The 27,180-nt window shown below is 39.8% G+C and overlaps 1 protein-coding gene and 1 pseudogene across 7 annotated transcripts; one reads left to right on the forward strand and one right to left on the reverse strand.

The window, feature by feature from the left end:
- The first annotated feature begins 485 nt into the window (after positions 1-485).
- PAGE2B (PAGE family member 2B) lies at positions 486-25,444 on the forward strand. Of its 7 annotated transcripts, XM_045383674.2 has the most exons (11): positions 582-741; positions 1,667-1,758; positions 2,136-2,244; positions 2,987-3,112; positions 15,563-15,654; positions 15,992-16,100; positions 16,849-16,974; positions 22,643-22,734; positions 23,083-23,191; positions 23,933-24,058; positions 25,322-25,444. In XM_045383674.2, the coding sequence occupies exons 2-11, from the start codon at positions 1,675-1,677 to the stop codon at positions 25,336-25,338; spliced, it is 990 nt and encodes a 329-aa protein (XP_045239609.2). In that variant the 5' UTR covers positions 582-741; positions 1,667-1,674; the 3' UTR covers positions 25,339-25,444. The 7 variants fall into 7 exon arrangements, with proteins under 7 accessions (XP_045239612.2, XP_065394917.1, XP_015299162.3 ...); XM_065538845.1 differs by lacking the exons at positions 22,643-22,734; positions 23,083-23,191; positions 23,933-24,058 and having other exon boundaries at positions 506-741; XM_015443676.4 differs by lacking the exons at positions 22,643-22,734; positions 23,083-23,191; positions 23,933-24,058; positions 25,322-25,444 and adding an exon at positions 18,223-20,394 and having other exon boundaries at positions 510-741.
- LOC102142085 (replication protein A 70 kDa DNA-binding subunit pseudogene) lies at positions 7,386-9,341 on the reverse strand (annotated as a pseudogene).
- Positions 25,445-27,180: the final 1,736 nt, after the last annotated feature.

Here is a 27,180-nt window from a genome sequence, read left to right on the forward strand (position 1 = left end):
ACTATCATTAAGCTACAGCAATTAAAATACTGCAGTAGTGGTACAGGTATAAACAACTCAATGGAAGAAAATTAAAAGAAGAGAGTTTCATACAAAATTGAGTGGGGATGTAGGTGATGATAAAAGAGCCATTTCAAAACAGTGGGTGAAACAGGGATTCAACAACTAAGGTTGAGTTCCTACCACTTTAATGTTGTCCAGCTGGATCAATGATTTTGAACGTACAATAATGCAACCAAGAACTATGAATGTCTTATCGTATTGGAGTGGATAACACCACTGCAAGCATGACAGCAAACTCGTGAAGGAGGCAAGAAAATGATTTCTGGAAGCGTATATAAAACAGGTATTAAAATATTTAAGATTTATTTCTGTGATGGTGAATTTTTCTGAAACACATTATTAGAGTAAGCTGGGGCTCATATTCTCCAAAGCCACTGGAAGGGAAAGAAAGGTTGGGCGGGAGAAAAAGAAAAGTGCTTTGCAATTCATTTTCGATGTTAGGAGCGCTGCTGGTTAAGTTCTCCACAGAGGCAGGAAAACTTCAGTCTGGAGGCGAATGCCCTCCTCAGTGCGCATGTTGCACAGACCTGTTGCTGCGCATGTCTGTTGCTACGCGTGTCTGTTGTTGCCTGTGCGCCTTGCTGCCCACCTTCTGTCCGCGCAGAGCTCTGCAGGGAGAGGTTGTGTTTTCATTCTTTCCGCCATCTTGATTCTTTCTCACTGATTGAGACGCAGCCGGTAGGTCCACAGACCGGTCTTCCTGAGAATTTAGTTGTGAGTGAATGTGTGGAGGAGCCAGCGTTAGGACAGGTCCTGCAGCACAGTCCGTGGCTTCTGAGGGAAAAGGGCCTTGCAGTCATCGTCCAGCTCCTCCTAGGTCGCCATGCCACCATGGGATTTGTCTTTGGGGCTGGCCTGGGACGAGGGAGGAAGGTGGGCCACAGAGGGGAGGGATCGCATGAAGATGGGGCGAGTGCTGCGGGTGCTGTTAGAGGTGTCTGAGTCCGGGAAACTCCTGGAACCCTCTGAGACAGGACAGTTTCTAGACTCCTAGGTAGGGGAGCTGAAAGGGACAGCGTGTTCCGTAAGGAAGGGGCCTGGGAACTGGGAACGCTGTGGGCTGGTGACTGCGGCCCTGAGGTCTGTAGAGTGCCTGGCAGAGGTGTCCCGTGAGGAGCATAACGTTCACTCTGTTTCACAATTTCTCACCTCCGCTGTGAACGTCATGGGAAGGAATGGGTGAGGCTGTGCTTTCCAGCAAGACTCGATTTTGGGAAGGGTGTGGGGGTGAAATGGGCCTAGCAAATCAGAGTGGGACGAAAGCAGTAGTCATTTCAGTTTCAATTCTCTGCCCGTTTTTTCCTAAATGTCTTCATGATGGAGAGTCTGATTGTGAAACCAAAACTCAGGAATGTCTTCTGTCTTTTGCTATGGCGTTAAGGTGATTTCTGTGCCTCTTCAACTGTGATACAAACAAATCTGTCCTTAGTTTGATTGGAAAGCATGAGTACTTATCATTGCTCTGTGAATTAGTTTGAAAATAGTTTCAAAATTAAGATAAATTCAAACTTTTAAAAGTACAAATCACCATTTTGCCATGGAATGTTCATATATGTAGCTAAGTTCTTACACACTTTTTCCAAATAAAATATTCTGTTTTCAGTGGGAAATATGAGTGAGCATGTAAGAACAAGATCCCAATCCTCAGAAAGAGGAAATGACCAAGAGTCTTCCCAGCCGGTTGAATCTGTGATTGTGAGTCCTTTAACATTCGATGTTTTCTATTAACACAATTTATTTTACAAAATATATTTGAGCTAGTGTACATGCACTGGTCCAGGGGTTCCATGCTGATAAAAAAATGATGATGACATCTCATGAAGGAAACTTTGGTTCAGAAATATTATATTCTGGTGTTACCTGTATGGATGTGGATATTTCTCTCTCTCTCCGCCCCCCCCGTGTGTGTGTGTGTATATATATATATATATATATATATATACACACACACATACACACGCACATATATACGTCTGTTGGAAGAATATCTTTAGATTTATGATTCGATGCACATATGCATTTGTGTATTTATATTATTGAGTTTTTATTCGTACACACACTTACACCCTTAGGTCCAGCAGCCCACTGAGGAAAAACGTCAAGAAGAGGAAGCACCAACTGAAAATCAGGGTATTGCACCTAGTGGGGAGATCGAAAATGAAGGAGCACCTGCTGTTCAAGGTGAAGGGAGAGTGGAGAATAATGCTTGTGGGTGGTGGAGGTATATTTATGCATTATATTTTATGACATACCAGTAACAGGAGGCCAGAAGACAATAGAAGGAATCTTAAACATTTCCTGCTGCTGCTGTGGGGAGGGGTGGGACAAGGACACATAAAAAGCCACAAAACTTTCCTACCATTTTGACAGAGGCTTTTTATTGATAGGGTACTTGCATGGTTGTCATAAGCCTGTGAGTGTTTTCCAGAGCTCCTGTATGGTTTGCTCCGCCATTTCCTGTTTTTTGGTTTGTTTTGTATTTTATGTTTCTGTGGAAGAATGGCTCCTTGTAGCTTCCTAGTCTGAAATCTGCGGACATCTCATGTATTTTTTAAGAAACTTTTTAATACACATTTATTAATGCTTCCTCATGCCATGTTACTAAGTGCTGGAAACGTCAGTGCCAAACTGTAGCCTAAAGCTCATAGTCTAGTCAGACTGACTCAAACAAATCACTGATTTAATGTGATAAGAATAAGAACAAATGAGTACAAAAGGGGCAAGTAAGTTGTCTAGGGCCAGCCTTGGGAAAGGAAAGGGTGATGTTTGAACATCTCTGCTTTCCTGTTTTCCTGGTAACAGACTCCTGAAATAATTAGCCTACAGGTTTTTATTTCATAATGATGAGGGAATAAACATTATCATTTCCTCGTTCATAGTTCACGTTTTAATTTGTAAACTGATGACCATTTTATCTTTTAAGGGCCCGACGTGGAAGCTTTTCAACAGGCACTGGCTCTGCTTAAGATAGAGGATGTGCCTGGAGATGGTCCTGATGTCAGGGAGGGGACTCTGCCCACTTTTGATCCCACTAAAGTGCTGGAAGCAGGTATGTTGTTCAATTAAGATGCTAACTATAGGGTGTCTATTTTCACAATATTATATTTTGTGTGACACAGAGGTAAAATTAGTGCTACTTTAATATCATATTTCACGTCTAAAGATTCTTTGAAGGTAGTTCAGATCCCAGATGGCTGCCTCACACACTATGATCGATAGAGGGCCAGGTATGCTGGCTCATGGTTTTAATTCCAGCACTTTGGGAGGCCGAGGCAGAAGGATCACTTGAGGCCAGGACTTCAAGAGATGGAGAAAAATTGGGTCAAAGTTAATTGGATTATGATATGAAAGATTCATGAAACATGCTAAGAGAGTAGATATCGAGTGTCTTCACAGCTATTTGAAGTAATGCAGATACTAATTAGCTTGATGTAGCCATTTCACAATGTGAATATATATTTTAAAGCATCATGTTATATGTGATAAATATATTCGATTTTATGTGTCATTTTAAAAAAAGATATGAAAACATGTTGTGACTTTTGAATGTAAAGTCATTTAACCAACAGCCAATAATTTGCAGATATTTTATAGAGGCCTGTTTTTAACAAATATGTAACATGTTTATAATAAGCATCAGTTTATTTTGTGATGTTAACTGTGATGGTAATGGCTTACAGCTAGCGTGGGTATTCAGTTTACTGTATAAACTGAACTGCTTTTAGGCATGTAAAGAGGCAGGAGTACTGGTGAAAATAGTGACAAATGTTCACCCTACTTAAAGCAACTGCATAATGGCTAAACTAGTCCAAAGTAACGTTTTTACACTTTTTCACAAGAGACACAAAACAAATGTAATACTGACTTTTCTATTTCCTTCACTTAGGGAGTTCTAAATATATTCTGTGTTCAGAGTGTTATTTCATATCAAAATGTTTAAATGATACTTTAAAAATATCTTTTTCCCTTTGGATTTTGTTTCGTTGAATTTTCATTGAATGTATATGCGTTTTTTTTCTTTGTTTTTTTGCTTTCCACTTATACACACAAATAGATTCACTTGATTGAATTCATTCTGAAGTTGAACAGTCTCTTTGTTTTCTTATTCTACTAGAAAAAGTGGCATGAATTAAAAATATTGTCAATATGCCTGGAAGTCTACCTTCAGAGTATATTCAAAGGCTATCTGGTTGTAGGCTGAAGGGTCACCCTCAGGGTTCTGATATTAGTTCATCAACACGGTAGTTGTGTACCTCTAGTGTCATATGAATAAAAATCTGGTAACAGGTCCTAATTTTATATTTATGTTATAGGTGATGCGCAACCATAGGTTTACACCAAGAAAAATGAAGACTGAAACGAAGAATGTTATTGTTATGCTGGATATTTGACTGATAACATTCTTTTATTAAAGTTTTTCAGTTTTCTGCAAAGAATCCTTGCACGTTTTTGTTAAATTTGTTTCTGGATCTTTAATAGTCTTGAGAATTGTAATTTTTTTGAACGTTTAAATCCTGTGTTTGAGATGGTACATGGAGATAAAATGTTGGTACATTGATTTTCTATCATAGATAGATAGGAAGCTGGAAGCTTTCATAGTGGGATGCCAACAGCTGCACAGATAGAAAAGGCCACGTGGGGCCAGGCATGTCCACCATGGGCTTTCCACCTCCCCTTTTTTAGCACATACACAGTAAGAACGAAATGAGCAACATGGAGTAGCCCAGGCTGAGGACCCGCCTGCATAATAAAAGATTAGGGTGGGGGCTGCCAGAGATTCACACTCTATGCAGGTGGTACACCTGGTCCTAACCGGTTGTTTGTACCCTGTGTGGGTGATCAGATACTGCCTCCCCACTAGCTCATCTATAAAAACCCCTGTATTTCACTGCAGGATGGCAACTGTTTTTTTCTGGGACCCCTCTCTGCAGTAGAAAGCTGTTCTCTTTGTTTCTCCTATTAACTTTCTGCTCTACACCTCACTCTTGGTGTGCCCATGTCCTTGATTTCCTTGGCTGTGAGTCCAAGAACTCTGGGTGTTACCCCAGACAATGAGGCACTTCAATACTAGCTGTGGATCTGTGGTATATGACTTTTATTACAATGAAGTATGTTCCTTCTTTCACTGGTGTTTTCAGCATTTGTATCATGATGACACACTGAGATTTATTAAATGCTTTTCAGCATCAATTGAAATGATTATATGGTTTTTATCTATCATTCCATTGATATGATTTATCACATACATTAATTTGCATATGTTAAACCATCCTTCCATCCCAGGGATAAATCTCACTTGGTCATGATGATGATTCTTTCTAATGTATTGTTGAATGTGATTTGCTAGTATTGTGTTGAGGATTTCTGCATCAATATTCATCAGCGGTTTTGCCCTGTAGTTTCTTTTTTTGATGTGTCTTCGTCTGGTTTTGGTATCAGGGTAATACTGGCCTCATAGAATGAGTTTAGAACTATTCCCTCCTCTTCTGTTTTTCAAAGTAGTTTGAGTTGGATTGGTATTAGTCCTTCTTTAAACGTTGGGTAGAATTCAGTAGTGAAGCCATCAGGTCCAGGCGTTTCTTTACTGGAAGACTTTTATTATGGCTTTGATCTTGTTGCTTGTTATTGGTCTGTTCAGGTTATGGATTTCTTCCTGGTTCAGTCTTCAGAGGTTGTATGTATCTAGGAGTTAGTCCATTTTTTCTAGATTTTCCAATTTATAGGTATGGAGTTTCTCATAGGAGCCAGTTATGATCCTTTGAATTTTTGCAGCATCAGTTTTGTAACATCTTGTGTTTCATTTCTTTTTCATTTTTTTCTTTTCTTTCTTTTTTTTTTTTTTTTTCTCGAGACAGAGTCTCCTTTTGTCCTCATGCTTGAGTGTAATAGCAGAGTCTCAGCTCACTAGAACCTCCACCTCCAGGGTTCCAGCAATTCTCTTGCCTCAGTCACCCTAGTAGGTGGAATTACAGGCGCCTACCACCATACCTGGTTAATTATTTTTATTTTTAGTAGAGATGCAGTTTGCCATATTGGCCAGGTTGGTCTTGAGGTCCCGGCCTCAAGTGATCCACCTGCCTCAGCCTCCCAAATCCTTTTTCATTTCTGGTTTTATTTATTTGAGTTTCTCTCTTTTTTTCTTAGCTTGGCTAATGGTTTGTAAATTTGGGTTAACTTATTAAAAAGACAACTTTTTGTGTTATTGATCTTTTGTGTGGTTTTTTTCATTTCAATTTCATTTATTTCTGCTGGAATCTTCATTATTTCTTTTCTTCTAATTTTTGGTTTGTTTCGCTCTTTCTTTGCAGCTCTTTAAGATGCATCATTATGTTGTTTATTTGAAGTTTTTACCTGTTTTGTTGTAGGCACTTATGGCTATAAACCTCTTTCTGAGTACTGCTTTTGCTGTATCCCATCGGTTTTGGTATGTTGTATTTCCATCGTCATTTGTTTCAATAAATTTTTAAATTTCCTTCTTAGCTTCTTCATTGACCCATGATTCATTCAGGATCAGATTATTCAGTTTCCTTTTTTTTTTTTTCCACAAGCAAAGTATATACTGTTTATTAAAACAAAGCAAGGGAAACAAAAGGCTTCAAAATCCTTTCCATGTAACGTAGCTTTAGTCAAAAAAACAAAATATACGAATGCCAGGAATATGTACAGGTAGAAAAAGTATGCATTCACCAAGCGAAATGCAACATTAATTGAAATGAAAACTAAAGAAACGCTTTGTAGTCGCTTGGATTTCCCTAGGGGACAGCAAGTTAATGCTTATCAGCAGTCCTCAGAAGAGACAATTTTGATTAATATCAGACCCATCTGACTCAGTCTATTAAACCCTGAAGGAAGGATACTCTTCAGATATAAAAGAGATGCCTTTGATTAATAATTCTACCCTATTGCCATTCCAAGCATTAACAACTATGTAGCACCTCTAGAAAGAGAGAGCCTTTGAATTCTAGGAAGACATAGTTACTAAAATACCCAGGTGCCCACAAACGCTTCTCAGCTCTCCCTCCTGAGAAGAACCCAAGTTGTGAGGTTGGGGGGTCACTGCTGGAGCAGGAAAAACCTTGTTACATAATTTACTTCATGGTCTGCAGTTAGGGTCAGTGACTTATGACATAATTCCTGCTTGATGATAATGAAATTTACAAAAGCCTGAAGGCAGAGGGAGTGACTGGTCTTACACTAACCACTGGCTAACTCCGTAGGCCTGACACGGTCTTCACCACAGCCACCCGCACATATTTTCCTTTGCCTACTGATGGGTTCTGAGATGTACACAAGAGAGGAAATTGCTTAGTCCACCATAGAGAGCTTCTGTGCTGAGTAGCCAACATGGGATCGTCACACAGAGGTGGGAGGAAATCGATTCTATTCTGGCTCTTTATTTGCAAACTTCTGCCCAATCGGCACTGCTCTCCTCACATCGACGCGCTTCTCCTGATGCTCAGGACCAGCCTTCGGCCGTACTCTCTGTAGTCCACCGACTTCACGTCCATCACAGTGGCCTTAATTCGAGACTCTTTGTTGTAGGTCTCTACTTTGACCCTGACTCTGAATATGAAAGATCGGAAGTTGGCATTCTGGAAAACTTCTTCAAATGCCTGTTCATTCTTATCTTTTAAATCCCCAAGATAAGCAGCATTTTGTCCAAGGATAGCTTCAGCAGACTCCTGGAAACAAGTCACCCACTGATTCTCTTGAAAATCTGCAATATTTACTGACAGGATCATGTGGTACTTGAAATTGGGAAATTCGGTGTCGCACTTCTCACAACGGTACAATCCGTTCTGTTGATCAATCACTTTCTTATTGCAGTCCTGAGTCGGGCAGGCTTGGTACATGCAGTTCTCTTTGTGAGGATACACCACTGTGGCCACAGAACTGAAGTAGTCCGGCTTGTTGCTTTGGCCCAGGTTCTCGAATTTGACCTCGTACAAGGTTTTCCAGTTGGTGTTGCCCCCTCCAACACTGCCGCTCTTTAGATCAGAGATGGAAACACCGTCTAAGGCTTGTCCTGCGTCAAACCAACCACGAAGCTTATAGGCCTCCGGGATGTCAGGATTCGCAATGATAGTGCTTGAAGACAGCACGGAGAGGCTCCGTCCACCGAAATCAGAGACTCTGGCTCCTTTGATAGCCAATACGGGCTGCCTAGAACCATCAAATTTATCAGCATCTTCCCCCCACAGCGTAGCAGTCACCACCTTCCCGGATGTGTCCATTAAGTAGATATTCCTCTTCGCAACCTCTCTGTTGTTAGACCTCACTGTGATTTTAGTGGCATCTTCGTAGCTCTTGCAGATCCCCGTGATTTCTACAAGTGAGTCTTTCATCTTGTTCTCGAGGTCATCAATCCCCGTGAGATCAAACTGAACCGTAGGTAAATGATGGCCGTCTTCACAGGGCATGACGGAAGTCTCGTTATTGAAGGTCATCTCAAAGTCATTTTTAACAGCTGTGAACTGTTTGTTAGCAATCTTCAGGGTGCCTTTTGGGAAATAATACACCTTGTTCACTTCAATAAGGGGAAAGAACTTGTCCACTTGCTCGTTGAAAGCTGTAGCTCTGATTTCACCACTTTCATCAACCAGTTCCAGAGAGAAACGCTTCCCTTCCCCTCGGGAGTTGCTCCAGGTACAGATCTGACTTTTGTTGGTAACATGAGCACAAATAGTCCACTTGAACTGGTAAGGAGTGAGGCTGGCAAAGGGCACCACTTTGGACTGTGTTCCCCCAGAAGTGTTTGACAGGCTGGGACCTCCAGCTTTTCCAAATGTCTTTGAAGCACCATAAGCCTTAGAAACAGTGGAACCCGCTCCGGAGCTTCCGTGCTATTGCTGGGGCTTGCTGCTTGCCGCTGGGCTGCCTGCTGACACTGGAGGAGCTGCTTGTGGCTGCCCGTGTCCTTCATTATAGGGCACTGGATTGCCAATCTTTACTCCAACTACTTCAGCTGACTTCAAAACTTCTAATTCCATCAAAATAACTACTCTCCTTCCGTCTTTCAAAGTGTTCACGATAAATCAGTTAATCTGGCAAACACAGTTGCTGGACAGTTGTTCTTGCTCCACAAGGGGGTTCAACTGTGTTGCCAACATGAAAGAGGATAGAGGGTTCAATCCATCACTCACAAGCAGTCGATAACATGGAGGACTATTCCCCATAGTAATGGGAGGGATGTTGATGACTTGGAGGATGGGCTTTATGGATGTATCCCCCTGCTGCATGATGGTCGCAATGGCCCCCTCGCTCAGTTGCCCGACCATGGCTCTGCCACCCCGACTCCCGCACGGACCCCACAACAGCTCGAGCTTCCCCTATTCAGTTTTCATGTATTTGTATAGTTTCCAAAATTCCTCTTGTTACTAATTTCTAGTTTTATGCCACTGTGGTCTGACAAGATCCATGATATTATTTCAGGTTTTTTTTTTTTTTAATCTTTTGAGACCTAACATATGGTCTTGTCCTTGAGAATGATCCATGTGCTGGGGAAAAGAATGTGTATTCTGTGGCCGTTGGAAGAAATGTTCTGTAAATATCTATTAGATCTATGTGTCTGTAGTGCAGATTAACTCTGTTTTTTTTTGTTTGTTTGTTTTTGTTGTTATTGTTGTTGTTGAGTTTCTGTTTGGCAGATCTGTCCAATACTGAATGTGGGGTGCTGAAGTCTCCATCTATTATTTTATTGGGGCCTATCTCTCTCTCTAGCTCTAATTGCATTTGTTTTATATATCTGGGTGCTCAAGTGTTGCATGCATATATATTTAAAATTGTTAATATCCTCTTGATGAATTGACCCCTTTATTATTATATAGTGACCTTTTAGTCTCTTCTCAAAGTTTTTGTTTTGAAATCTATTTTTTCTTATTCTTTTTGTATCTTTTAAGTTCAGACATACATGTGGTGCAGGTTTGTCATGCAAGTGAACTTGTGTCATGGGGGTTTGTTGTACAGATTATTTTGTCACCCAGGTATTAAGCCTGGTACTCATGAGCTATTTTTCCTGATCCTCTCCCTCCTCCCATCCTCCAGTCTTTGGTAGGCCCCAGTGTCTGTTGTTCTCCTCTGTGTGTTGATTTTTTCTCATTTTTAGCTCCCACTTATAAGTGAGAACATACAGTATTTAGTTTTCTGTTCATGCTTTGCTTTGCTAAGTATAATGACCTCCAGCTCCATCCTTATTCCAGCAACAGAGATAGTGTCATTCGTTTTTATGGCTGCATACTATTCCGTGGTATATATGTACTACATTTTCTTTATCCAGTCTACCATTGATGGGCTTTTTGGTTGATTCCATGTCTTTGGTATTGTGAATAGTGCTGCAGTGAACATATGTGTGCATGTGTCTTTATAACAGAACAGTTTATATCCCTTTGACTGTATACCCAGTAATGGGATTGCTTGGATCGAATGGTAGTTTTGTTTTTAGGTCGCTGGGGAATGAGCACACTGTTTCCCACAATGGTTGAACTAATGTACACTTCCACCAACAGTGATTAAGTGTTTCTTTTTCTCCACAACATCACCAGCACCTGTTATTTTTTAAATTTTATTTTATTTTTTACTTTTTAATAATAGCCATTCTGATTGGTGGGAGATGATATATCATTGTGGCTTGAATTGCACTTCTCTAACGATCAGTGGCTTTGAACTTTATTTCATATGCTTGTTGGCCGCATGCATGTCTTTTTAAAAATGTGTTTGTTCCTGTCCTTGGGCCACTTTTTAGTGGTATTATTTTTTGTTTTGTTTTGTTTTCTGAGATAGAGTCTCAGTCTGTTGCCCAAGCTGGAGTGCAGTTGCATGGTCTCCACTCACTGCAACCTCTGCCTCCCTGTTTGAAGTGATTCTCCTGCCTCAGCCACACTAGTAGCTGGGATTACAGGCATGCACCACCATGCCAAGCTAATTTTGTATTTTGTTGATTTAAAGTCTGTTTTATCAGAGACTGGGATTTCAACCCCTGCTTTTTTTTTTTGCTTTCAATTTTCTTGGTCAATATTCCTCCATCCCTTTATTTTGAGCCTGTGTGTCCTCTGCATGTGAGATGGGTCTTCTGTATGTATCACACCGATGGGTCTTGACATTTAACCAATGTGCCAGTCTCCACATTTAAGATTAATATTGTTATGTGTGAATTAGATCCTGTCATCATGATGCTAGCTGGTTACTTTGCACATTAGTTGATGCAGTGTCTTCACTTCATAGTGTCATTGTCTTTATATTTCTGTTTGTTTTTCAGTGGCTGGTACTGGTTTTTCCTTTTCATATTTAGTGCTTCCTTCAGGAGCTCTTGTAAGGCAGGCCTGACGGTGACAAACTCCCTCAGCATTTGCTGTCCTGGAAAGGATTTTGTTTCTCCTTCCCTTATGAAGCTTAGTTTTGCTGGGTATGAAATTCCGGGTTGAAATTCTTTTCTTTATGAATGTTGAATATCGGCCCCCACTCTCTTCCGGCTTGTAGGGTTTCTGTAGAGAGATCCGCTGTTAGTCTGATGGGCTCTCCTTCGTAGGTAACCTGACCTTTCTCTGTGGCTGCCCTTAACATTTTTCCTTTTGTTTCAACCTTGAAGAATCTGATGATTGTTGTCTTCAGGTTGCTCTTCCCAAGGAGCAACAGAGTAGTGTTCTCTGTATTTCGTGAATTTGAATGTTGTCCTGTCTTGCTAGATTGGGGAAGTTCTCCTGGATAATATCCTAGGTCTCTGGGAAATCAGCACACTGTTTCCCACGATGGTTGAACTAATTTACACTTCCACCAACAGTGAATAAGTGTTTCTTTTTCTCTACAATGTCACCAGCATCTGCTATTTTATTTTTTTACTTTTTAATAATAGCCATTCTGCCTGGTGTGAGATGATATCTCATTGTGGTTTGAATTGTATTTCTCCAATGGTCAGTGACTTTGAGCTTTATTTCATATGCTGTGGCCTCATGCATGTCTTCCTTTGAATGTGTCTGTTCATGTCCTTGGCCCACTTTTTACTGGTATGGGCTGTTTTGTTTTGTTTATTGAGATGCAGTCTCAGTCTGTTGCCCAGGCTGGAGAGCAGTAGCACGATCTCCACTCACTGCAACCTCCACTTCCTGGGTTCAAGCTATTCTGCTGCCTCAGCCACGCTATTATCTGGGATTACAGGCGTGCACCACCTCTCCCAGCTAATGTTTGTATTTTATGGTAGAGCCAGGGTTTTTCATGTTTGCCAGGCTGGTCTCGAAATCCTAGCTTCCAGTGATCTGCCCATCTTGGCCCTCAAAAGTGCTGGGATTAGAAGTGTGAGGCACCGCACGTGGCGTGTCTTTTTATTTTTTGTTTTTGTTTTTGTTTTTTGTAAATTTATTTTAAGTTCTTTATAGATTGTGGATACGAGACCTTAGATAGATGCATAGTTTGTAAATAGTTTCTCCCATTCTCTGTGTTGTGTGTTGTCTCTGTGGATCGTTGTTTTTTGTTCTGTTTTGTTTTTTTGCTGTGCAGGAGCTCTTTAGTTTCATTACATTCCATTTGGCAATGTTTGCTTTTGTTGCAATTGCTTTTGGCATCTTCATTATGAAATCTTTGCTCTTTCCTACGTCCAGGATGAGAATGCCTGGGTCTTCCAGGATTTTTATGAATTTGGGTTTTACATTTAGTTTCTGAATCCACCTTTAGTTAATTTTTCTTAATAAGAGGTGGTCCTGTTTCAGTCTTTTACATATAGCACCATTTCTTGGTAGAGAGTCCTGTCTACATTGCTTGTTTTTGTCAACTTTGTTGAAGGTCAGATGGTAATAGTTGTGAGGTGTGCAGCATTATTTCTGGGCTGTGTATTCTATTTCATTGGTCTTTGTGACTGTTTTGGTACCAGTACCATGCTGTTTCGTTTACAATGGCCTTGTATTATACTCTGAAGTCAGGTGATGTGATGCTTTGGCTTCATTCTTTTTCTTTAGGATTGCCTTGGCTATTTGGGCTCCTTTTTGGCTCCATATGAATTTTAAAGTAGTTTGTTTTTTTCTAATTCCGTGAGGAATGTCATTGGTAGTTTAATAGGAATATCACTGAATGTATGAATTGCTGTGGTCAGATTGGCCATTTTGACAATATTCTTCCTGTTCATGAGCATGGAATGTTTTTCCGTTTGTTTGTGTCATCTCTGATTTCTTTGAGCAGTGTTTTGTAGTTCTCATAGTAGAGATGGTTCTCCTCCCTGGTTAGCTGTATTCCTAGGTATTTTATTCTTTCTGTGGCAATTGTGAATGGGATTGTGTTTCTGATTTGGCTCTGAGCTTCAAGGTAGTTGGTGTAGAGAAACGCTCCTGTTTTTGTACATTAATTTTGTATCTTGAAGCTTTCCTGAAGTTGTTTATAAGATCAAGCAGATTTTGGACAGAGAGTCTGGGCTTTTCTAGGTATGGAATCATATTGTTTGCAAACAGAGATTGTTTGACTTGTGTGAAAAACACAGTGGAGTAAAAGCAAACACGGGTCAGCAATGGAATGGAAAAATAAAAATACCCATGAACAAATTTAATTTGAATGTGAAGAAGTAATATGAAGCAAATAACACAGTCATTGTGTGGGATATGTTAAAAGACTTGAGGAATTGAGGAGTGGCTTTTTTTTTTGTTTGTTTGTTGAGAGATTCTAAAATAGAAAGATGGCTATTGTCCCAGAGTTAACATGTGATATAAAAATGGTAACTAGTATCTCAACAGGAATATTTTAGCACCTGATCAAATGATTCTGCAGTTCATCTGAAAGACCAATGTGTCAGAATTGATAGAAAAGGAGAAATCAGTGAGGGAGGGCAAGCATTACTTCACATTTTAAATACCATTAAGCTACAGCAATTAAAATACTGCAGTAGTGGTACAGGTATAAACAACTCAATGGAAGAAAATTAAAAGAAGAGAGTTACATACAAAATTGAGTGGGGATGTAGGCGATGATAAAAGAGCCATTTCAAAACAGTGGGTGAAACAGGGATTCAGCAACTAAGGTTGAGTTCCTACCACTTTAATGTTGTCCAGCTGGATCAATGATTTTGAACGTACAATAATGCAACCAAAAACTATGAATGTCTTATCGTATTGGAGTGGATAACACCACTGCAAGCATGACAGCAAACTCGTGAAGGAGGCAAGAAAATGATTTCTGGAAGCGTATATAAAACAGGTATTAAAATATTTAAGATTTATTTCTGCGATGGTGAATTTTTCTGAAACACATTATTAGAGTAAGCTGGGGCTCATATTCTCCAAAGCCACTGGAAGGGAAAGAAAGGTTGGGCGGGAGAAAAAGAAAAGTGCTTTGCAATTCATTTTCGATTTCAGGAGCACTGGTGGTTTAGGTTCTTCACAGAGGCAGGAGAACTTCAGTCACAAAAGCTTCAGTCACCAGGCGAATGCCCCCCTCAGTGCGCATGCTGCACAGACCTGTTGCTGCGCATGTCTGTTGCTACGCGTGTCTGTTGTTGCGCATGCGCCTTGCTCCCCACCTTCTGTCCACGCAGATTTCTGCAGGCAGAGGTTGTGTTTTCATACTTTCCGCCATCTTGATTCTTTCTCACTGATTGAGACGCAGCCGGTAGGTCCACAGACCGGTCTTCCTGGGAAATTAGTTGTGAGTGAATGTGTGGAGGAGCCAGCTGGCTTTGGACAGGTCCTGCAGCACAGTCCGTGGCTTCTGAGGGAAAAGGGCCTCGTCCGGCTCCACCCAGGTCGCAATGCCACCATGGGACTCGTTATTGTGGCTGGGCTGGGACGAGGGAGGAAGGTGGGCCGCAGAGGGGAGGGATACTTGAAGATGGGGCGAGTGCTGCGCGTGCTGTTAGAGGTGTCTGAGTCCCGGAAACTCCTGGAACCCTCTGAGACAGGACAGTTTCTAGACTCCTAGGTAGGGGCGCGGAAAGGGACAGCGTGTTCGGTAAGGAGGGGGCCTGGGAACTGGGAACGCTGTGGGCTGGTGACTGCGGCCCTGAGGTCTGTAGAGTGCCTGGCAGAGGTGTCCCGTGAGGAGCATAACGTTCACTCTGTTTCACAATTTCTCACCTCCGCTGTGAACGTCATGGGAAGGAATGGGTGAGGCTGTGCTTTCTAGCAAGACTCGATTTTGGGAAGGGTGTGGGGGTGAAATGGGCCTAGCAAATCAGAGTGGGACGAAAGCAGTAGTCATTTCAGTTTCAATTCTCTGCCCATTTTTTCCTAAATGTCTTCATGATGGAGAGTCTGATTGTGAAACCAAAACTCAGGAATGTCTTCTGTCTTTTGCTATGGCGTTAAGGTGATTTCTGTGCCACTTCAACTGTGATACAAACAAATCTGTCCTTAGTTTGATTGCAAAGCATGAGTACTTATCATTGCTCTGTGAATTAGTTTGAAAATAGTTTCAAAATTAAGATAAATTCAAACTTTTAAAAGTACAAATCACCATTTTGCCATGGAATGTTCATATATGTAGCTACGTTCTTACACACTTTTTCCAAATAACAATATTCTGTTTTCAGTGGGAAATATGAGTGAGCATGTAAGAACAAGATCCCAATCCTCAGAAAGAGGAAATGACCAAGAGTCTTCCCAGCCGGTTGAATCTGTGATTGTGAGTCCTTTAACATTTGATGTTTTCTATTAACACAATTTATTTTACAAAATATAATTGAGCTAGTGTGCATGCACTGGTCCAGGGGTTCCTTGCTGATAAAAACTGATGATGACATCTCATGAAGGAAACTTTGGTTCAGAAATATTATATTCTGGTGTTACCTGTATGGATATGGATATTTCTCTCTCTCTCTCTCTCTCTCTCTCTCTCTCTCTGTGTATATATATATATATGTCTGTTGGAAGAATATCTTTAGATTTATGATTCGATGCACATATGCATTTGTGTATTTATATTATTGAGTTTTTATTCGCACACACACTTACACCCTTAGGTCCAGCAGCCCACTGAGGAAAAACGTCAAGAAGAGGAAGCACCAACTGAAAATCAGGGTATTGCACCTAGTGGGGAGATCGAAAATGAAGGAGCACCTGCTGTTCAAGGTGAAGGGAGAGTGGAGAATAATGCTTGTGGGTGGTGGAGGTATATTTATGCATTATATTTTATGACACACCAGTAACAGGAGGCCAGAAAACATTAGGAAGGAATCTTAAACGTTTCCTGCTGCTGCTGTGGGGAGGGGTGGGACAAGGACACATAAAAAGCCACAAAACTTTCCTACCATTTTGACAGAGGCTTTTTATTGATTGGGTACTTGCATGGTTGTCATAAGCCTGTGAGTGTTTTCCAGAGCTGCTGTATGGTTTGCTCAGCCATTTTCTGTTTTTTGGTTTGTTTTGTTTTGTTTTTTATGTTTCTGTGGAAGAATGGCTCCTTGTAGCTTCCCAGTCTGCCATCTGTGGACGTCCCATGTATTTTTTAAGAAACTTTTTAATACACATTTATTAATGCTTCCTCATGCCATGTTACTAAGTGCTGGAAACGTCAGTGCCAAACTGTAGCCTAAAGCTCATAGTCTAGTCAGACTGACTCAAACAAATCTCTGATTTAATGTGATAAGAATAAGAACAAATGAGTACAAAAGGGGCAAGTAAGTTGTCTAGGGCCAGCCTTGGGAAAGGAAAGGGTGATGTTTGAACATCTCTGCTTTCCTGTTTTCCTGGCAACAGACTCCTGAAATAATTAGCCTACAGGTTTTTATTTCATAATGATGAGGGAATAAACATTATCATTTCCTCGTTCATAGTTCATGTTTTAATTTGTAAACTGATGACCTTTTTGTCTTTTAAGGGCCTGACGTGGAAGCTTTTCAACAGGAACTGGCTCTGCTTAAGATAGAGGATGAGCCTGGAGATGGTCCTGATGTCAGGGAGGGGACTCTGCCCACTTTTGATCCCACTAAAGTGCTGGAAGCAGGTATGTTGTTCAATTAAGATGCAAACTATAGGGTGTCTGTTTTCACAATATTATATTTTTGTGACACAGAGGTAAAATTAGTGCTACTTTAATATCTTACTTCACGTCTAAAGATTCTTTGAAGGTAGTTTACAACCCAAATGGCTGCCTTGCACACTATTAGAGATAGAGCGCCAGGTGTGCTGCCTCATGGTTTTAATTCCAGCACTTTGGGAGGCCGAGGCAGAAGGATCACTTGAGGCGAGGACTTCAAGAGATGGAGAAAAATTGGGTCAAAGTTAATTGGATTATGATGTGAAAGATATGAAACATGCTAAGAGAGTAGATACCGAGTGTCTTCACAGCTATTTGAAGTAATGCAGATATTAATTAGCTTGATGTAGCCATTTCACAATGTGTATATATATTTTAAAGCTTCATGTTATACGTGATAAATATATACGATTTTATGTGTCATTTTTAAAAAAAGATTTGAAAACATGTTCTCACCTTTGTATGTAAGTGATTTAACCAACAGCCAGTAAGTTTCAGATATTTTTATAGAGGCCTGTTTTTAGCAAATAGTAACGTGTTTATAATAAGCATCAGTTTATTTTGTGATGTTAACTGTGATGGTAATGGCTTACAGCTAGCGTGGGTATTCAGTTTACTGTATGAAATGAACTGCCTTTAGGCATGTAAAGAGGCAGGAGTTCCGGTGAAAGTAGTGACAAATGTTCGCCCTACTTAAAGCAACTGCATAATGGCTAAACTAGTCCAAAGTAACGTTTTTACACTTTTTCACAAGAGACACAAAACAAATGTAATACTGACTTTTCTATTTCCTTCACTTAGGGAGTTCTAAACATATTCTGTATTCAAGTGTTATTTTATATCAAAATATTTAAATGATACTTTAAAAATACCTTTTCCCTTGGGGTTTTGTTTCATTGAATTTTCATTGAAAGTATATGCGGTTTTTTTTGTTTGTTTGTTTTTTGCTTTTCACTTATACATACAAATAGATTCACTTGATTGAATTCATTCTGAAGTTGAATAGTCTATTTGTTTCCTTATTCTACTAGAAAAAGTGCCATGAATTAAAAATATTGTTAATATGCCTGAGTTTATTCAGAGGCTAACTGGATGTCGGCTAAAGGGTCACCCTCAGGGTTCTGATATTAGTTCATCAACACGGTAGTTGTATACCGCTAGTGTCATATGAATAAAAATCTGGTAACGGGTCCTAATTTTATATTTATGTTATAGGTGATGCGCAACCATAGGTGTACACCAAGAAAAATGAAGACTGAAACGAAGAATGTTATTGTTATGCTGGATATTTGACTGATAACATTCTTTTATTAAAGTTTTACAGTTCTCTGCAAAGAATTCTTACACATTTTTGTTAAATTTGCTTCTGGATCTTTTAATAGTCCTGAGAATTGAACCTTTTTTGAACGTTTAAATCCTGTGTTTGAGATGGTACATGGAGATAAAATGTTGGTACATTGATTTTCTATCATAGATAGATAGGAAGCTGGAAGCTTTCATAGTGGGATGCCAACAGCTGCACAGATAGAAAAGGCCATGTGGGGCCAGGCATGTCCACCATGGGCTTTCCACCTCCCCTTTTTTAGCACATGCAGGGTAAGAAGGAAATGAGCAACATGGAGTAGCCCAGGCTGAGGACCCGCCTGCATAATAAAAGATTAGGGTTGGGGCTGCCAGAGATTCACACCCTATGCAGATGGTACACCTGGTCCTAACCGGTTGTTTGTACCCTATGTGGGTGATCAGATACAGCCTCCCCACTAGCTCATCTATAAAAACCCCTGTATTTCATTGCAGGATGGCAACTGTTTTTTTCTGGGACCCCTCTCTGCAGTAGAAAGCTGTTCTCTTTGTTTCTCCTATTAACTTTCTGCTCTACACCTCACTCTTGGTGTGCCCATGTCCTTGATTTCCTTGGCTGTGAGTCCAAGAACTCTGGGTATTACCCCAGACAATGAGGCACTTCAATACTGGCTGTGGGTATGTGGTATATGGCTTTATTACATTGAAGTATGTTCCTTCTTTCACTGGTGTTTTGAGCGTTTGTATCATGATGACACACTGAGATTTATTAAATGCTTTTCAGCATCAATTGAAATGATTATATGGTTTTTATCTATCATTCCATTGATATGATTTATCACATACATTAATTTGCATATGTTAAACCATCCTTCCATCCCAGGGATAAATCTCACTTGGTCATGATGATGATTCTTTCTAACGTATTGTTGAATTTGGTTTGTTAGTATTGTGTTGAGGATTTCTGCATCAATATTCATCAGTGGTTTTGCCCTATAGTTTTCTTTTTTTGATGTGTCTTTGTCTGGTTTTGGTTTCAGGGTAATACTGGCCTCATAGAATGAGTTTGGAACTATCCCCTCCTCTTCTATTTTTCAAAGTTGTTTGAGTAGGATTGGTATTATTCCTTCTTTAAACGTTGGGTAGAATTCAGTAGTGAAGCCATCAGGTCCAGGCGTTTCTTTACTGGAAGACTTTTTATTATGGCTTTGATCTTGTTGCTTGTTATTGGTCTGTTCAGGTTATGGATTTCTTCCTGGTTCAGTCTTCAGAGGTTGTATCTAGGAATTGGTCCATTTTTTTCTAGATTTTCCAATTTTTAGGCCTGGAGTTTCTTGTAGGAGCCAGTTATGATCCTGTGAATTTTTGCAGCATCAGTTTTGTAACATGTTGTTTTTCATTTCTTTTTCTTTCTTTTGTTTTTTTTCTTTTCTGGTTTTTTTTTTTTTTTTTTTTTTCCTGGAGAAAGAGTTTCCTTTTGTTCTCGTGCTTGAGTGTAATAGCAGAGTCTCAGCTCACTAGAACCTCCACCTCCAGGGTTCCAGCAATTCTCTTGCCTCAGCCACCCTAGTAGGTGGGATTACAGGTGCCTACCACCATACCTGGTTAATTATTTTTATTTTTAGTAGAGATGGAGTTTGCCATATTGGCCGGGTTGGTCTTGAGGTCCCAGCCTCAAGTGATCCACCTGCCTCAGCCTCCCAAATCCTTTTTCATTTCGGATTTTATTTATTTGGGTTTCTCTCTTTTTTTCTTAGCTTGGCTAATGGTTTGTAAATTTGGGTTAACTTATTAAAAAACAACTTTTTGTGTTATTGATCTTTTGTGGGTTTTTTTTTCATTTCAATTTCGTTTATTTCTGCTGGGATCTTCATTATTTCTTTTCTTCTAATTTTTGGTTTGATTTACTCTTTCTTTGCAGCTCTTTAAGATGCATCATTAGATTGTTTATTTGAAGTTTTTACCTGTTTTGTTGTAGGCACTTATGGCTATAAACCTCTTTCTGAGTACTGCTTTTGCTGTATCCCATCGGTTTTGGTATGTTGTATTTCCATCGTCATTTGTTTCAATAAATTTTTAAATTTCCTTCTTAGCTTCTTCATTGACCCATTATTCATTCAGGATCAGATTATTCAGTTTTCATGTATTTGTATAGTTTCCAAAATTCCTCTTGTTATTAATTTCTAGTTTTATGCCACTGTGGTCTGACAAGATCCATGATATTATTTCGGGTTTTTTTTTTTTTTTAATGTTTTCAGACCTAAGATATGGCCTTGTCCTTGAGAATGATCCATGTGCTGGGGAAAAGAATGTGTATTCTGTAGCAGTTGGATTAAAAATAAAACTGGCCATGAATAAATTTAATTTGAATGTGAAGAACTAATATGAAGAAAATAACACAGTCATTGTGTGGGATACGTTAAAAGACTTGAGGAATTGAGGAGTGGCTTTTTTAAAATTTTTTTTTTTTTTTTATTGCGAGATTCTTAAATAGATGGCTATTGTCCCAGAGTTAGCATGTAGTATAAAAATAGTAACTAGTATCTCAACAGGAATATTTTAGCACCTGATCAAATGATTCTGCAGTTCATCTGAAAGACCAACGTGTCAGAATTGATAGAAAAGGAGAAATCAGTGAGGGAGGGCAAGCATTACCTCACATTTCAACTATCATTAAGCTACAGCAATTAAAATACTGCAGTAGTGGTACAGGTATAAACAACTCAATGGAAGAAAATTAAAAGAAGAGAGTTTCATACAAAATTGAGTGGGGATGTAGGTGATGATAAAAGAGCCATTTCAAAACAGTGGGTGAAACAGGGATTCAACAACTAAGGTTGAGTTCCTACCACTTTAATGTTGTCCAGCTGGATCAATGATTTTGAACGTACAATAATGCAACCAAAAACTATGAATGTCTTATCGTATTGGAGTGGATAACACCACTGCAAGCATGACAGCAAACTCGTGAAGGAGGCAAGAAAATGATTTCTGGAAGCGTATATAAAACAGGTATTAAAATATTTAAGATTTATTTCTGTGATGGTGAATTTTTCTGAAACACATTATTAGAGTAAGGTGGGGCTCATATTCTCCAAAGCCGCTGGAAGGGAAAGAAAGGTTGGGCGGGAGAAAAAGAAAAGTGCTTTGCAATTCATTTTCGATGTTAGGAGCGCTGCTGGTTTAGGTTCTCCACAGAGGCAGGAAAACTTCAGTCTGGAGGCGAATGCCCTCCTCAGTGCGCATGTTGCACAGACCTGTTGCTGCGCATGTCTGTTGCTACGGGTGTCTGTTGTTGCCTGTGCGCCTTGCTGCCCACCTTCTGTCCGCGCAGAGCTCTGCAGGGAGAGGTTGTGTCTTCATTTTTTCCGCCATCTTGATTCTTTCTCACTGATTGAGACGCAGCCGGTAGGTCCGCAGAGCGGTCTTCCTGAGAATTTAGTTGTGAGTGAATGTGTGGCGGAGCCAGCGTTAGGACAGGTCCTGCAGCACAGTCCGTGGCTTCTGAGGGAAAAGGGCCTTGCAGTCATCGTCCAGCTCCTCCTAGGTCGCCATGCCACCATGGGACTTGTCTTTGGGGCTGGCCTGGGATGAGGGAGGAAGGTGGGCTACAGAGGGGAGGGATCGCATGAAGATGGGGCGAGTGCTGCGGGGGCTGTTAGAGGTGTCTGAGTCCCGGAAACTCCTGGAACCCTCTGAGACAGGACAGTTTCTAGACTCCTAGGTAGGGGCGCGGAAAGGGACAGCGTGTTCGGTAAGGAGGGGGCCTGGGAACTGGGAACGCTGTGGGCTGGTGACTGCGGCCCTGAGGTCTGTAGAGTGCCTGGCAGAGGTGTCCCGTGAGGAGCATAACGTTCACTCTGTTTCACAATTTCTCACCTCCGCTGTGAACGTCATGGGAAGGAATGGGTGAGGCTGTGCTTTCCAGCAAGACTCGATTTTGGGAAGGGTGTGGGGGTGAAATGGGCCTAGCAAATCAGAGTGGGACGAAAGCAGTAGTCATTTCAGTTTCAATTCTCTGCCCGTTTTTTCCTAAATGTCTTCATGATGGAGAGTCTGATTGTGAAACCAAAACTCAGGAATGTCTTCTGTCTTTTGCTATGGCGTTAAGGTGATTTCTGTGCCTCTTCAACTGTGATACAAACAAATCTGTCCTTAGTTTGATTGCAAAGCATGAGTACTTATCATTGCTCTGTGAATTAGTTTGAAAATAGTTTCAAAATTAAGATAAATTCAAACTTTTAAAAGTACAAATCACCATTTTGCCATGGAATGTTCATATATGTAGCTAAGTTCTTACACACTTTTTCCAAATAAAATATTCTGTTTTCAGTGGGAAATATGAGTGAGCATGTAAGAACAAGATCCCAATCCTCAGAAAGAGGAAATGACCAAGAGTCTTCCCAGCCGGTTGAATCTGTGATTGTGAGTCCTTTAACATTCGATGTTTTCTATTAACACAATTTATTTTACAAAATATATTTGAGCTAGTGTACATGCACTGGTCCAGGGGTTCCATGCTGATAAAAAAATGATGATGACATCTCATGAAGGAAACTTTGGTTCAGGAATATTATATTCTGGTGTTACCTGTATGGATATGGATATTTCTCTCTCTCTCTCTCTCTCTCTCTCTCTCTCTCTCTCTGTGTGTGTGTGTTTATATATATATGTCTGTTGGAAGAATATCTTTAGATTTATGATTTGATGCACATATGCATTTGTGTATTTATATTATTGAGTTTTTATTCGCACACACACTTACACCCTTAGGTCCAGCAGCCCACTGAGGAAAAACGTCAAGAAGAGGAAGCACCAACTGAAAATCAGGGTATTGCACCTAGTGGGGAGATCGAAAATGAAGGAGCACCTGCTGTTCAAGGTGAAGGGAGAGTGGAGAATAATGCTTGTGGGTGGTGGAGGTATATTTATGCATTATATTTTATGACACACCAGTAACAGGAGGCCAGAAAACATTAGGAAGGAATCTTAAACGTTTCCTGCTGCTGCTGTGGGGAGGGGTGGGACAAGGACACATAAAAAGCCACAAAACTTTCCTACCATTTTGACAGAGGCTTTTTATTGATTGGGTACTTGCATGGTTGTCATAAGCCTGTGAGTGTTTTCCAGAGCTGCTGTATGGTTTGTTCAGCCATTTTCTGTTTTTTGGTTTGTTTTGTATTTTATGTTTCTGTGGAAGAATGGCTCCTTGTAGCTTCCTAGTCTGCCATCTGTGAACATCTCATGTATTTTTTAAGAAACTTTTTAATACACATTTATTAATGCTTCCTCATGCCATGTTACTAAGTGCTGGAAACGTCAGTGCCAAACTGTAGCCTAAAGCTCATAGTCTAGTCAGACTGACTCAAACAAATCACTGATTTAATGTGATAAGAATAAGAGCAAATGAGTACAAAAGGGGCAAGTAAGTTGTCTAGGGCCAGCCTTGGGAAAGGAAAGGGTGATGTTTGAACATCTCTGCTTTCCTGTTTTCCTGGCAACAGACTCCTGAAATAATTAGCCTACAGGTTTTTATTTCATAATGATGAGGGAATAAATTATCATTTCCTCGTTCATAGTTCATGTTTTAATTTGTAAACTGATGACCTTTTTATCTTTTAAGGGCCTGACGTGGAAGCTTTTCAACAGGCACTGGCTCTGCTTAAGATAGAGGATGAGCCTGGAGATGGTCCTGATGTCAGGGAGGAGACTCTGCCCACTTTTGATCCCACTAAAGTGCTGGAAGCAGGTATGTTGTTCAATTAAGATGCAAACTATAGGGTGTCTGTTTTCACAATATTATATTTTGTGTGACACAGAGGTAAAATTAGTGCTACTTTAATATATTACTTCATGTCCCAAGTTTCTTTGAAGGTAGTTCAGACCCCAAATAGCTGCCTCACACACTATGATCGATAGAGGGTCAGGTATGCTGGCTCATGCTTTTAATTCCAGCACTTTGGGAGGCCGAGGCAGAAGGATCACTTGAGGCCAGGACTTCAAAAGATGGAGAAAAATTGGGTCAAAGTTAATTGGATTATGATATGAAAGATAAGAAACATGCTAAGAGAATAGATATCGAGTGTCTTCACAGATGTTTCAAGTAATGCAGATATTAATTAGCTTGATGTAGCCATTTCATAGTGTGTACATACATTTTAAAGCATCATGTTATACATGATAAATATATATGTTTTTATGTGTCATTTAAAAAAAAAAGATATGAAAACGTGACTTTTGAATGTAAGTCATTTAACCAACAGCCAATAATTTTCTGATACTTTTATAGAGGCCTGTTTTTAACAAATACGTAACATGTTTATAATAAGCATCAGTATTTTGTTGTGTTAATTGTGATGGTAATGGCTTACAGCTAGCGTGGGTATTCAGTTTACTGTGTAAACTGAGTAAACTGAACTGCTTTTAGGCATGTAAAGAGGCAGGAATTCCGGTGAAAATAGTGACAAATGTTCGCCCTACTTAAAGCAACTGCATAATGACTAAACTAGTCCAAAGTAACGTTTTTACACTTTTTCACAAGAGACACAAAACAAATGTAATACTGACTTTTCTATTTCCTTCACTTAGGGAGTTCTAAGCATATTCTGTGTTCAAGTGTTATTTTATATCAAGATATTTAAATGATACTTTAAAAATATCTTTTTCCCTTGGGGTTTGGTTTCATTGAATTTTCATTGAAAGTATATGCGTTCTTTTTGTTTGTTTTTTGCTTTCCACTTATACATACAAATAGATTCACTTGATTGAATTCATTCTGAAGTTAAACAGTCTCTGTTTCCTTATTCTAGAAAAAGTGGCATGAATTAAAAATATTGTTAATAGGCCTGGAAGTCTACTTTCAGAGTTTATTCAGAGGCTAACTGGATATAGGCTAAATGGTCATCCTCAGTGTTCTGATATTAGTTCATCAAGATGGTAGTTGTATACCTTTAGTGTCATATGAATTAAAATCTGCTGAGTAATGGGTCCTAATTGTATATTTATGTTCTAGGTGATGCGCAACGATAGGTTTACAGCAAGAGAAATGAAGACTGAATCCAAGAATGTTATTGTTATGCTGGAAATTTGACTGATAGCATTCTCTTAATAAAGTTTTATAGTTTTCTGCAAAGAATCCTTGCACATTTTTGTTAAATTTGTTTTTTGATCTTTAATAGTCTTGAGAATTATATCTTTTTTGGAAGTTTAAATCCTGTGTTTGAGATGGTACATGGAGATAAAATGTTGGTACATTGATTTTCTATCATAGATAGATAGGAAGCTGGAAGCTTTCATAGTGGGATGCCAACAGCTGCACAGATAGATAAGGCCACGTGGGGCCAGGCATGTCCACCATGGGCTTTCCATCTCCCCTTTTGTAGCACATACACAGTAAGAACGAAATGAGCAACATGTTGTAGCTCAGGCTGAGGACCCGCCTGCATAATAAAAGATTAGGGTGGGGGCTGCCAGAGATTCACACCCTATGCAGATGGTACACCTGGTCCTAACCGGTTGTTTGTACCCTGTGTGGGTGATCAGATACAGCCTCCCCACTAGCTCATCTATAAAAACCCCTGTATTTCATTGCAGGATGGCAACTGTTTTTTTCTGGGACCCCTCTCTGCAGTAGAAAGCTGTTCTCTTTGTTTCTCCTATTAACTTTCTGCTCTACACCTCACTCTTGGTGTGCCCATGTCCTTGATTTCCTTGGCTGTGAGTCCAAGAACTCTGGGTGTTACCCCAGACAATGAGGCACTTCAATACTAGCTGTGGATCTGTGGTATATGACTTTTATTACAATGAAGTATGTTCCTTCTTTCACTGGTGTTTTCAGCATTTGTATCATGATGACACACTGAGATTTATTAAATGCTTTTCAGCATCAATTGAAATGATTATATGGTTTTTATCATTCCATTGATATGATTTATCACATACATTAATTTGCATATGTTAAACCATCCTTCCATCCCAGGGATAAATCTCACTTGGTCATGATGATGATTCTTTCTAACGTATTGTTGAATGTGATTTGCTAGTATTCTGTTGAAGATTTCTGCATCAATATTCATCAGCAGTTTTGCCCTGTAGTTTTCTTTTTTTCATGTGTCTTCGTCTGGTTTTGGTATCAGGGTAATACTGGCCTGATAGAATGAGTTTGGAACTCTTCCCTGCTCCTCTATCTTTCAAAATAATTTGAGTTGGATTGGTATTAGTCCTTCTTTAAACATTGGGTAGAATTCAGTAGTGAAGTTATCAGGTCCAGACGTTTCTTTACTGGAAGACTTTTATTATGGCTTTGATCTTGTTGCTTGTTATTGGTCTGTTCAGGTTATGGATTTCTTCCTGGTTCAGTCTTGGGAGGTTGTATGTATCTAGGAATTAGTCCATTTTTTTCTAGATTTTCCAATTTAGAGGCATGGAGTTTCTCACAGGAGCCAGTTATGATCCTTTGAATTTTTGCAGCATTAGTTTTGTAATATCTTGTTTTTCGTTTCTTTTTCTTTATTTTCTTTTCTGTTTTCTTTTTTCTTTTATTTCTTTTTTTTATTTTCTCGAGACAGAGTCTCCTTTTGTCCTCATGCTGGAGTTTAATGGCAGGGTCTCAGCTCACTAGAACCTCCACCTCCAGGGTTCAAGCAATTCTCTTGCCTCAGCCACTCGAGTAGTTGGGATTATAGGCGCCTACCACCATACCTGTTTAATTTTTTTATTTTTAGTAGAGATGGAGTTTGCCATATTGGCCAGGTTGGTCTTTAGGTCCCGGCCTCAAGTGATCCACCTGTCTCAGCCTCCCAAATCCTTTTTCATTTCGGATTTTATTTATTTGGGTTTCTCTCTTTTTTCCTTAGCTCGGCTAATGGTATG

Source organism: Macaca fascicularis, chromosome X (assembly GCF_037993035.2).
Source record: "Macaca fascicularis isolate 582-1 chromosome X, T2T-MFA8v1.1".
NCBI classification, from domain to species: domain Eukaryota; kingdom Metazoa; phylum Chordata; class Mammalia; order Primates; family Cercopithecidae; genus Macaca; species Macaca fascicularis.